General features: G+C 37.0%; 1 protein-coding gene across 1 annotated transcript; it reads left to right on the forward strand.

The window, feature by feature from the left end:
• The first annotated feature begins 528 nt into the window (after positions 1-528).
• Positions 529-13,284, forward strand: LOC113041171 (solute carrier family 17 member 9-like). The gene is made up of 13 exons (XM_026199553.1): positions 529-1,146; positions 1,786-1,983; positions 3,319-3,458; positions 5,468-5,567; positions 5,668-5,798; positions 7,876-7,972; positions 9,189-9,285; positions 9,566-9,653; positions 9,933-9,967; positions 10,392-10,507; positions 10,655-10,710; positions 11,165-11,194; positions 11,348-13,284. Exons 1-13 carry the CDS (start codon positions 1,016-1,018, stop codon positions 11,524-11,526), a joined length of 1,398 nt encoding a protein of 465 aa, XP_026055338.1. The 5' UTR covers positions 529-1,015; the 3' UTR covers positions 11,527-13,284.
• The last annotated feature ends 263 nt before the right edge of the window (positions 13,285-13,547 follow it).

Raw genomic sequence — 13,547 nt, forward strand, 5'->3', positions numbered from 1 at the left:
ACAAAGCGAGTCTGAAAGAATAGTTCATTAATTAATGATAATGACAATTTTCTTTATCAGACCTGTCTGACAACATAATTGAAAAGATTAATAATTTGATTCAGCTGGGTTGAACCAAAGAGTTTACTGATGGAGTGAAAATAAATAGATTCGTTCATGACTGACATTTTGTCAATATGCATACGAAGTTTAAATAAACTAAAGTTAATTTAAAAGTAGAAAACGTTTTCAGTCAAGAAATGTAAATAAATGACAACGTTGTTTAAAGTAAAAGCACATTATATTTATGATTTAAAGTTAGTTTTGAGCTGAACCATGACTGCAACAAACTGAACTGGGACGCATGAATACACATATAATAAACACAATTAAACCATAAAACTGCATTAAATCTTATTTGAACGTTTACAGTATTTAACACGCCCAATAAAGACGAAATTGACGTAAACTAACAAGGCAATCGTAATTGTGAGCCGTTTTTAAAATGAATTGTTCAAAAGAATCGACTCGCGGACTTCACATCACTACATCGGTGTGTCTGTAATGACTTCGTCACATTTAGTGGTGCTGCGTCTGCTAAAACTCTTCTTTAAAATAATTGTATAAGGTCCTCAATTTCACATTCAGGTATTTTGCCGAAGCCGAAGCCATGCCTGCATTTCAGTTGTTATGAGTAGAAGGGGCTGAGCTGAGTCACGTTACTTCCTGGTTTGAAGAGCCAGTGGTTGGTGGAACTGCGTGGCTGGAAAAAGAAACTGACACGTGGATCATCATCAACACTTTAGGTATCAGGAAAAGAGCTGAAATTCCTCTCGCTGCGATATAGCAGCTGTGAAAGCCGAAAGTCTGCTCACTACTGCCGGAGCGCAATGGATGCGGAGATGTTTTAATGAGATGCTTCCGCGAAGAAACATATTTTTTTCATTGCTTTGCTTTTTTGCCTGTCACGCTCGCACAGACTGACCCGAGAGGATAACAGAGCGGATAGTCCACACACGGATATATTTGGCGTTGAATGGCAATTCTACAAAAACATGGAAAGAACTCTTGTCCAGATTTGGCCAGTATTAAGGAGAACCCCGCAGATAATGTCGGAGCAGCCGGAGCACAGAAGAAGTGGGCAGAGTCCAGTCAGAACTGGACAAGGTGAGACCACCTCCCCAAACTTTCCCCTAAATAATGTTTATTAACCCAATACAAATTAAGGTAATACGAAATAAATACATTATTAGTATAATAAAGTCTATTAATACGTTATAAAATAAAAGCATTTCAATGTTATGAACATAAATTCACTTAATTCTAGGACACAATCACCTTTTCAAATTTGAATTTATTTTGGCAGCACACTGTGAATGGTCAAAATGATTTCAATAGTTTCATGTCGGTTTTTCAAATATATAGGCTAGTTATATCTCTGTTTTTCCAGTTTGAAACATTTTATAACAAGCTTTGTGAACGGTTTCATTCAAAAAGTGAAAATTAAGAAGCATGTATTAGTATTAAATGTATTAATTTATTAAACGTATTAGTATTAAACTTACATTAATTCTACATATATTATACATGAGTGCTCAGACACCATTTGTTCCACACCAGAGGATTAAAATAAAGACTTTGTGAGACTTTGTACTATTTAGGTAATATTTTTTCTTTTTCTCAAAAAGGACAATGAACTAAGTGCATCAACATTAGTCAATGCATCTGAAGCAAATTAACCAGTTAGAAATGACTGGTTATAAATTCTCATATGAAGTTTGGAGGGTTGTGTTTGTCTATCTGCAGGCCAGTAGCGAGGGTATGGACGGTGGTGCTGTTGCTGGGGACGTGCCTGCTGTACTGTGCCCGTGTGGCCATGCCTATCTGTGCGGTGAGCATGGCCGAGCGCTTCAGCTGGTCCAAGAGAGAGACGGGCATGGTGCTGGGCAGCTTCTTCTGGGGCTACTGCTTCACTCAGGTGCTTGGAGGCTACGTCAGTGACAGGTTAGTGAGACAAGAAAGGTCGTTATGTGTTTACTTTGTTTAAATTAAATAAGAGAGAGGAGCTTTCCTGAGTTCTGCCCTGCTCTTAAAATTTTAATGAGTTAATATTTAATAGAACGTAAATAATTGTAAGTATAGTTGAGCAAAAGTTAGGCTAGTAGGTCACAAAGTAGTGTTGAATGAAGACTCACTTTTTCGTCATTAATAGTAACACAGCATTTATTTCCACTGAATCAAAACACGTAATGCATAAAGGTAACTGATTTTAAGGTTTGAAAGGAAGGGCGGTTGCATGATGCATTCATTTCTATTTACATATTACCTTAATATGACGTCAGTCTTGGTTTTACAGGTGTGGCTCTATTTAAAAACCGTCACAGTTGCCAGATGTCAAAAATGCTTTGAATATTTGTTGAACGGGTTGTGGGTGATATGGCATCTAGTCTCAGCCTCAGACGTCATGCCCATGGACCGTTGACTAAATGTTTGATGCACAAAAAACGGGAAACACTTCAGGAATTTGAAAGTTATTATCAGATTGGTTGAATTCTAGAGGATTTCTGGGAGACGTGTGTCGTGCTCTTTAACGTTCTGTCCAGAAACTAAGATAGCGTGATGCCAAACCTCCTCACGAAAGAAGAAAGCCGTCATGTTTACAACTGTGACGACGAGCGCTTATCAGGATCAGCTAAACGCTTGATTTTCAAATGTATGTGAAATATTTAAAGTTCACGGGATAGAATCTTTAAAATACATCCAAGAGTTTTACACAGCGGTCAGTTATAGTGGTGAAAATTCCATGCCTTGAAACGTGATGCTGAACGAAATGAACTGTGATTGGTTGTTGGACATGTCGGTCAAACGGCCTCATGGCCATGAATTCCAGACCTTCAGTCTGAAGACTAAATGGCATCTAGCTTTGGCGTCTGCATTGGTAACACTGTCCAACAGTCAAACAGCCAATAGTGGATTTTTTTGGAATTTTTATTACTATTATTTTACATTCAAGTGATATTAAAGCATTTACTGCAGGTGAGTTCATAATATGATTCTCATGTGAAATAAAATAAAGTAATTTTACAGAAGTCTAGTGGCCACCAGAGAGCCACAACCTGCTCAGAGATAGGAGCCAACATGATTAAGTAGGTGATGCAAATGAAGCTTGCAATGAATCGCTTGTCTGTATTGGTCCCATGCTGCAGATCTAAGGACTGAAACGGTGCTACAAATTTTTTGAATGTCTGGTTTGCTGGAGAAATGCTCAGAAGTATGTTCAAATGCAATAATTTGTTTGGATTTGATCTGGTATTCATATATGCTTGTTGATTTGTTTAGGGTGGGAGGAGAGAAAGTGATGCTGTTGTCGGCGGCAGCATGGGGAGCAATGACCGCCTTCACGCCAATCTTAGCCCATTTCTGTTCCCAGCCCATCGTCTCCATGACCGTCTCCCGCTTCCTCATGGGCCTGCTGCAGGGTGAGCCATCGCATCGCACCCTCACAAAACCTGCTGGACTTCACATAAATGTGCTTTTATGCTTTCATACTGTATCGATTGTTTACTTTCTAAGATCTAATGGTACTGAATTGCAATAATAGTTAAAGGGACAATAAGTAACTTTTTAGGTATTTTATTATCTAAAATCAATATTTTTATTCATAAATATGCCCTCAATGGTGTACAAATACCTATGCCAATGTTTAAACTAATCCTTGTAAATGAAGAATTTATTATCTTTATATACATGGGACGGGTAGGTCGAAGGAGGCTTCCATGTAGTTCCGCCATCTTGCAAAACTATAATAGCAGAGAGGGACAAAAAGTACTAAGCCAACGCGTTTCCACAGCGTGTTTTCGGTCAGAGCCAGAAACGCAGGTGCAGAGCAGTGAGAGGCGCTTGAAACTGCCCCGGCAAGTTTAAAAGTCTGGATTGCATTCTTATTATGGACCATACATATGCTGCGCCACAGGAGAAGAAAACATCGTCGCCAAAACAGTCAAAAATAGAACGTAAAAGGAAACGTGACCGTAGATTACAGAAAACAAGAGTTAATGTCGGGGAAGCTTTTTCTAGGTGGAAAGAGCTAATGCTTGATAAAGATTTCAAAAGAGACGCTGAAGTGGCCAGTTTTCTTCTCGACAGGTAAGTCAGTGTTACAATCTATATTATAATATTTTTTTTATATCTAACAATGCATATAATTCAGAAAATATAACGAATAAATTAGACATAACTACTAATTACAATATTTCATGTTTTCCACAGTCAGTAATTCATACTGTAACATTCGTTTGTTAGTTGTCATGTTGCAGTTTGTTTGAAATAACACACCTGTTCACCTGAAGGAAAACTCGACGAAGTGCTATTAGAAGACATCCTGTTAAAGCTTTTTGGTACATATCGCCTACCGTAGATGCAACGCGCATTTGAAAAAGTGAGGCGCTGGAGAGCAAAATTAGTTTGAATGCAAAATACAATTTCACCACTAGATGGGAGTAATTCCTACTTAGTGTCCCTTTAAGCTTGGAGAAAGTTACAAAACCGTATTCAGCTGTTCTCTGTGTTTTTTGAAATGGGGCTGTAGTTTGCTGGAAACTGCAGGAAAGTGCGGATTGGGGAATCTTGTTTAGTAAATCATTGCTTCCAGATTGCTGGCAAATTGCTAAATGTTCCCTCCTGCAAACTGTGACCTGTTTTTATGAGAATAGATCATTTGCTGTGGGGCAGAGCATAATTGTTCTGTGGTTGGCAAAGCGTTGAAATCTAACCACGATCATGCTCGGCCTTGCAAGTTAATTACACTGTATGTCATTGTACTCCTGTTGTATTCTCTTAAAACTAGTGGAAGAGGTCTGTAAAAAGACAGTGGGCTGCTATAAAATATGCCATTTCTATAAAGGGTTTGACTTCGGTTCCTCTGCCAGCATAGATGGTGCTACAGTGTTACTGAAGTATTAAAGTTTGTTCAAAGTAATTAATGGCATCATCTTGTCCGGGCTTCTGCAGCTAATCAGAAAACATTCTAAGCTTTAGTTCAGAATTATGAGACGGGTACAAAATGTAAAATTACAATACAATAGTACTACTTACACATTACAATACACAAACTACAATACAGATTTAAAAATATAACATGAATATTTGTAATGTGCGAGGAAAGCCAAAATATAATTCATCAGCCATTTTTTTTTACTTCTAAAAATAAATATTTATTTATTTTTAAGTAAATAAATGTCTACTTATATTTAAGAAAATAAATTAATAAAAATATAAAAAAATGTATTAATTATTTAACTGTTACTACTACAAGTTTACTTGGTGTTTTTTTATTTTTTATTTATTAAACAAGGTGGTATAAATTGATAACATTGACTTGTTTGTGACTTTGTGTTATTAGCCATTATATGAAAACTGTAGTCCACTAATGGCTGTGCACTAAAAGAGTGTTTCTTTTCTTTCTTTCTTGTTGTCCTGTGGTGTTCAGGTGTTCACTACCCATCTCTGGCCAGTCTGTGCTCTCAGAAGGTTGTGGAGAGTGAGAGGGGCTTCCTCATGAGCACCGTAGGAAGCGGCTCATACCTGGGGTTAGTGTCTGATCTCTGACTTTGTCTGCTTTCTCGGTTACATTTAGAAAGGTAACAGATGTCTTTCAGACTGAGCTTGTGTAACTGTGTGTGTGTGTAGGACTCTGGTGATAGGAGGCATAGGCTCTCTGATGCTGGACTTGTATGGCTGGGAGAGTGTATTCTACGTCTCTGGGCTTCTGTCTGTGTTGTGGTCGTACTGCATGTGGAAGTATCTGCTCAAAGGAGAAGGTATGTCTATAATATCCACATTATTTTTCCCGTAAGAGCGGTCATGGCCATTTGTAAGATTAATGTGTCTGGCATCCGGTGTCATCCACTTCCAGCTATTTTTAGCTGTACAAAACAGCTAGTTTTGCTGCTTGATATTGCAAATTGGTGTGTCTTACCATATTATTTTAATGTATTATCTTAAATATTAACAAAATGGTTTAATGCAAACTGCACGTTGTTATTATTCTAGCTATTTCCCTATGTTGGCTAATAAACTGGAAGTCTTGCACATTTAATGAAAACGGCTTACCACTGCTTTAAAGAATAAGGTGGATCGAAGCACAAATGTTCATTAGCATTGGGACCCTCTTAGCACCTTTATCATTGAATTTTGATTCTGAGCATCATGGTACAATTCCTAAAAGATTCTCAATGCATTTTTCATGTAGTAGATTCATATTTTCGCAGTTTAATGTGTTTTGTGGCCATATGCACTGACATTCAACAGTTTTGGGGTCAGAATGATTTTATTCCTTAATGTTCATACAGTATTCAGACATATGTTTGTGTATATACAGTGGTGGCCAAAATCATTAGAACACTAGTATTTTTACCAGCTGAAACATGTTTTAAAATGGTTTTAAGTCAAAATTTTAAGTTAAATATTTTGCTGTAGTGTGTCAGTAGGAAATTTCAGTTTACATTTCCAAACATTATTTTTGCCATTAATTGTAATAATCCAGTGAGATTTTGGTTTACACAAGGAGTCTGACAGCAGCCAGTGCTTCACAGAGAGATCTGATCTCACCATCATACAATGAACATGAAGAAACAGAACAAACTGAGACAAACTCGATCCTGAAGAACTGTGGCAACGTTTCCAAGATATTTTACCTGTAAAGCTACAGTACTGTGCAAAGTTTTAGGCACTAATAAATGCTGTGTAAATGCTGTGGAATGAGGATGCTTTCAAAAAAAAATTTTTTTCAATTAACCAAATTAAATCAACATTTGGTGAGAGATAGAGAGAGAGAGCCTCTCATTTATCATTTGCATAGTTAACACTGGGGAAAACTGAGCATTGAAATGCTTGTGACGAGGCTCAGACATAAAGTGACAATAACAGGACATTAATAGACATCCATACGTGGAGGGCACTGAGATTTTGAGTGACTTCAGTGACCATAGGCAGAACAGACTCGGACAGAGCATTACATAAACATATGTAGCAGTAACAGATACAATGGGGTAGACTGTGTTAAGAGTTATAAGTAGTCCTGAGGTTCTAATATAAGATTATTGGGGTAGAGCAGTGTCTAAATAAAATGTCATTTGTAGTGTTGCAGAACTACATGAAAAAAAAATTAAAGTGGCAGTGCAGATGCAATAAATTAACTTAAGAGCAGCACACATTCCAATGTGACCATCCTTTGCATTCAAAGCAGTTTTTGTCATGGGTGCACTTGCACATTGCTTTTCGGGTAGCTTTGCAGGTAGGACTCTTGAAGCATCTTGGAGACATTGCCACAGTTCTTCTGGATTTAGTCTGTCTCAGTTTGTTGTGTTTTATGTTATGAAACAGAAAACAATATATATAAAACGTGTGTGTCTATATATACCGTATTTTCCGGACTATAAGTCACACTTTTTTTCATAGTTTGGCTGGTCCTTCGACTTATAGTCAGGTGCGACTTATTTATCAAAATTAATTAGACATGAACCGAGAGAAATGAACTAAGAGAAAACATTACCGTCTCCAGCCACCAGAGGGCGCTCTATGCTCCTGTAGTCTACACTGAAAACACAGAGCGCCCTCTCACGGCTGTAGAAGGTATTGTTTTCTCGTGGTTCTTGGTTCTAAATGAATGTGACTATATACGAACATATGCGATATATGTTTTTTCCTCGTCATGACGCATTTTTGGATTGATGCGACTTATACTTGGGTGCGACTTTTCCGATTTTATATATATATATATATATTTCAGTGATACTTAAGTATTTGAGGTGCCGTAGAGACCAGCTGTGCTGTTATTTCTTCCTTAACAGGTGTTCAACTGTTTGTTTAAAAACTGATTGTGCTTGTGTTTGTCAGGTCCCATCATCACACTGGAGTCTCTGGGCAGCTCTGGGACCCAGTCCAAATTGTCCAGGAGAAACTGGCTGCGTCTCTTCAGACAGCCAGCTGTGTGGTGAGATTAGCACCTGAATACTGAGTGTGTGTGTGTGTGTGTGTGTAAGAGAGAGAGAGCATGATCAAAGGGTCTTTACTGAGCTCCCATAAAAGCTTGATTCACATCCGTTCTGTGTCTGTCTATATTTAGAGCACTCAGAAACAGTAACACAGTACTCTGTCCCGTCAGCTAAACATGGCAGAGTGTTTCTGACAGCACACAACGTGGATGTTTTTGTAACATTTTAGTCAGGAAAAGAAGATGATAAAAGTAGATAATTATGCTTGAGTGTGCTTTAGAGGGAGTGCTTTAGCTGTAATTATTGTTACATATATTGTTATTGAAGCAGAAGATTGCTGCAGTGATGATCTATTTTTGTAGGCCAGTCCAGAAATACGCATCACTCCGATTCCCCTGACAAAACTCAATAGGATTTTTCCATTGGCTTTTGGATTATTGCAGACCAACAAATGTTTTTGATTCTTATAAATTTTTTCATCATGGTAATCTTTACAAATGAACACAACTGATGATTTCTGAAGCCTAAATACAGTAAAAAGCTAAAAGTCAGCTATAAACATACACTAAGGTCACGTGACTTCAACGGTACCATCACTAAGCTTCTGACAACTCTTTCATTTCTTTCGATATGTAAAAAGCATTTCTCTGAAAGTTTGTTACAATAATAAGCAAGTGTGCAAGTATAAACATAGCAAGACTCATAACTAGATTCCTTTTTTGTATTCTTAAATTACCCACTTTCATTTTTAATTTGAGAAATAATTATTGTTATATTAATTATACAGTATAATATAAAATCCTGTAGATTGACATCCAGTGTCCAGTGGATCCAGGATATTTTATTACTGATGCCATTGTAGAAACGCTCTATTAGTCTAGATTGATTTATTCAACAAGCATAAGTCTCTAGATATGGGGGTTTCACATTCTCATTTTCCACCAATTTTAGTTTTTGTTCAAGTGATCGCATTATGGCGGCACCCATATGACTTGACCTTATCTCCATTAAAGAGATATTTAAAATAAAACCGTTTTTATTAGCCTACCTATATGACTAGAGTCGGTCTACTCTAAATTACAATATATTTATTTTTAAAAGATGAGAGAAATGAATGATGAGAGAATGACCGAATGCACCTGCAGTGGGTTTTTTCCTGACATGCTGTGTTGGTGACATTGATTTCAAATCTAAATGCTCTTCTCTGAATTTCAGCGCCGTTATTATTACACACTTGTGCACCGCTAGCACCTTCTTCACACTGCTGTCATGGCTGCCAACGTTTTTCAAGGACACCTTCCCTGATGCCAAGGTAAGCTGAACTACGCTCTTCCAAACAGTGTGTGAGAACATGATCTGTGTCGGTCTGTATACTGAGATCTCTCTCCTTCTATGTGAGAAAAACAGTCTCCAGTAATTAATATCTGTGAAGGAGAGCGAGCTGGTGATGTTAGTATGATGCTGTTGTGGTTGAACTCCAGCAGGGGGCATCGCATCAGATCAGATCAGAGTGTGTGTTTGATTCACATGCATTGGACTCGCCTGTTGTTCATTGCCTGTTCCTGTGTATGTCTGCATGTGTGTTTCCTCAGGGTTGGGTGTTTAACGTGATCCCATGGTTTGTGGCCATCCCTTCTTCCCTGTTTAGTGGCTGCCTTTCAGACCATCTAATCAGTCAGGGTACGAAACCGCACATGCTACACAAATACACTCGCTGTTCCTCATGTTCGTGGCTTGTTAGACAATTAGAAAGGCAATTAAATATCCTCTGTTCCTTAGTGTCACTCTGTAATCATTGTTCTGTCATGACTTTGCTCTTTCCCACCAATGTTACGAGTCTGTTTGAGTTTTACGCTGTTGTAAATGTCAAGTCTACATGGTTGCAAGTGACTTATAAAACTGTTAAATGTTCCTCGTCTGCCACACTAATACTCTCGCTCCTTTCTTTGTCTTTTAAAGGGTTTGATACTGCGTCAGTTAGAAAACTCATGCAGGTATGTTTGAAATATACACACTCTTTATGTGCACCAACGCTGCATTAATTTGATCAGAAAATATAGTTAAAAAAACAGTAGTGCTTTGGAATACTAAAATATTATATTAGAATTTATTCATTCATTGCAAAGCTACATTTTCAGCATTATTACTCCAGTCTTCAATGTCACATGATATGCTGCTCAAGAAACACTTCTTATTATCATCAACAGTTGTGCTGCTTAAAAGTTTTGTAGAAGCTGTAATATATTTTCCGGATTCTTTGAGAAAGTCCAAAACAGCAGCATTTATTTGAAATTGAAGTCTTTTGTAACAATAATTGTCTTTACTGTCACTTGTGAACTATTTAATGCATCTCTGTCGTATAAAAGTATTAATTTCTTTCAGAGACAGTGAATATAATATGTATTACTGTGTTTTCAGTTCTTCTCTATGGGCGTCTCCAGTGTGTTTACTCTGTTTCTGTGTTGGACCACTACCTTCCCCACAGCTGTGGCTTTCGTGTCTGCTACTATGGGCCTCACCACATTCAGCCACAGGTATTGTCACTCACTGCTTACACATGCATTGATAAAACAGTAGAGCATGGTGCTAGGTGCAAGGTCATGGCTTGATTTCCAGGTCAAATAAAGTGTCTGCCGAATGCATGAATGTAAATGTGGAAATGTAATTGTGTCTCTCTCTAGTGGGGTTTCAGTGAACGTTCAGGATCTCGCTCCATCCTGTGCGGGGGCTCTGTTTGGTATGTAGCATTTAACCCAAACTCTGATTGCACACTTGAGGATAACCATATTAGCTTTGACACCAGTGGACAATAACATTGTTTATAAAAGTGCATGCATCAGTAGGAAGGTTATTTTGGATTGGCTGTCAGTGGATTAATTGTTCATCAGCTCTGAAACTGATTGTAGCCAGGGTTATACTAGTATAACATTTTTCTAAGTTTCATTGTTTCTTTTTAAATATTTTAGAATTAGAATTAGTCAACTTCCCTCTTTCTCATTATCGTTGTATCTGTGGTGTGGACAATTTCTTCAAACTTTGTTGTTATAGTCATTTTTAGGATTATCATTTTTGGTGTGCACAGATTTATTGTAGTTTTACAGTGATCAATATGACAGTCCGTAAATATAACAAGTCTCATTATTTTCTTTTCTTTACTAAATTGTAAAACAAACATTTTTTTTTTCTTTCAGGAGTAATGAATACCTGTGGAGCATTTACAGGTAAGAATAGTATAACGCGTTGATATTTTATAAATGTAAATTTGATATAAATCAAACAACAAAGAGATAACAAGCACTCCATGTCAGTTTTCAGGAGGATTGTTAGTGTGCTGTATGTGTTAATGCTGTTGCGTGTTTGTGTGTGTTTGTTAGGGGTCATCATGGTGTATTTCTCGGGGTATCTGATCGAGACCACTGGCTCCTGGGCGTCAGTTTTTGGGCTCATCACTGTAGTGAACCTGTTGGGTTTAGGAACATTTTTAAGCTTTGCAGAAGCCCGCAGAGTGGACATAGATCTAGCGAAGGGCCGTTACCACAACATCCACATCTGAGAGCACAGATGACGGGAGCAGAGCAGACTCTGACAGAAACCTTTCTGAAGCAGTCACTGGTTCTTCAGAGACTGTTTTATTATCTGTTTGGCTGAAGAGAATCTAGGAGAAGCTGGATGAGATCTGTTAAAGGTCATTAGGAGCCACAGTATGAAGTGTGTTACTGAATATTTTGCGTTCATTCATTTCTATTTTACCCTGTAGCACTTGTGTTGATTTATGGTAGCAGTTGCTTTAATATCATCATTACTGCGACCAAAGCAGTTCAGAATAACTGCAATACACCGTCCATTTAACCAGATGAAGACCAAAATATTGAGTATTGACAGTGTTATGGCATCGCGTGACATTTTAAAATACCTCGTCTCAGACATCTCAGCTGTTTTTCACACTGTGAGTGTGATCGAGATTAGAGTTTGTTACCGCAGAATTAGAGTTTGTAGCAGTTTGGAGAGCGTTACTGTCATTAGATGAAACATGTGCTAGGTCATCTTGTCATTGGCTGATCCTTTAAAGCGTTTTCTTTGTCTCAGCTGTCTGCTGTTGAGAACGCTTTCTGATCTTTAATCGTTAGAGACCTCTCTGTGGGTCATTTTGCTTGGACCAAGATGTTGCACAATGAAATGAATGTATTATGGTGAGAAGCTTTATTATGTAGAGAAAAGACAACATTATATCCAACTCAAGAATATTTCAATGCAATTCATGCAACTTATTTAAATATTTAACCTGTGAGTGTATAATGTACCATAAATCAAAAACTCAAACATTTCCGATCTCAAAAGTCATAAATTGTGCCGTAAATCTATTTCTCAGAGTAAAATAAAATGTTACTGTTTAGTTACTTAAAGAAACTGAAGGAAAAGCAAGGCCTAGGAGGCTTAGCTGCGCTTTAATGGTTTTGTTTCGGTGTGCATCGAATCAGCAACATATTTCTGCTGTTATTGCAGGTATATTGCAAGGAAGATCATGACAGATTTGCAAAGAAACAAACAAAATAAAAAGACTTGAATTGTTATATAACACTGTTCTCTGCATGGAACTCGAGGAAATTGTATTTTCCCCAGTACATGAGTACATAAAATCACAAGAAATATGTTCACAAAGGTTATTTGTGATTAAAATGTTACTTTATACATAGATTAGATATCACTGTGTAGTATATGCAGTTGACAATATTTCAGAATACTTTTATATTTGATTTATACCTAATTTAGAGATTAGATTGAAAATGCATACATGATCTTTGCTTTCTTAATTCATATTGTATTTTTTTTTCTCTGGATTCTGATCTTGTTTTGACTGATGCAGCTTTATAGAAATGCCATCTCGCATAAATATTGTTCCATTCCATTTATGGCTGTTTAATTTGATTTTTAAAGTGTTAATGGTTTACAATAGACTGTTCTGCATAACTGATTTATGATTGTGGGATTTGTTTCATTATCACAGCTGACAATAACTTGCTTTAGTGTAGCGATGAAGAAATTCTGCATATTTATTATGCTTGCGTCATTCCTTATAATTATTATTTTACTGGAGACTAGTAAACATGGTAGATGATCTGTGAATAACTGCAGTGTCATTGCATCCTGAATTGAGGTTGAAAGATATGTTTCACAGAAAACTGAATCAATGCATACTGTGACCTTTCTTTCAAGACAAATGTCACATTAAAAAGAAATGTAAACAATGTAAATGCAGTATTCTGTATTTGTAAGCATATTTTGCTGAAATATAAAAGTATATTTTAATCAAGTGGAAAATGCTGTTTTAATTTACACCTCAACAAAGTGAGCCAAGAGATGATGTTAATGCGCAACATCATTTCTTTTCTCTTTCTTTTTAGTTTATTTTTTTGAATAATTTTTAAGTAAGTTATGACTGTTATTTAGTTGTGCCATAAATTCCTCAACGACTAGCTAAACTATTGGTTAACAAAAATTTATCATACTTTAATAACTTTACCAAGAAGACAACCGTGTCAGAGCTTGAGAGGAAATCTGAGATAAAAATGAAAA

The sequence above is a fragment of the Carassius auratus genome, chromosome 23 (genome assembly GCF_003368295.1).
Source record: "Carassius auratus strain Wakin chromosome 23, ASM336829v1, whole genome shotgun sequence".
Taxonomy (NCBI): Eukaryota; Metazoa; Chordata; class Actinopteri; order Cypriniformes; family Cyprinidae; genus Carassius; species Carassius auratus.

Excerpts from the sequence above, each read along its gene's own strand:
- LOC113041171 (XM_026199553.1), top strand. The coding sequence starts at position 1,016 with ATGGCAATTCTACAAAAACATGGAAAGAACTCTTGTCCAGATTTGGCC. Across the intron at positions 5,568-5,667 it reads GGAAGCGGCTCATACCTGGG|GACTCTGGTGATAGGAGGCA; the intron begins GTTAGTGTCTGA and ends GTGTGTGTGTAG. Across the intron at positions 5,799-7,875 it reads GTATCTGCTCAAAGGAGAAG|GTCCCATCATCACACTGGAG; the intron begins GTATGTCTATAA and ends TGTGTTTGTCAG.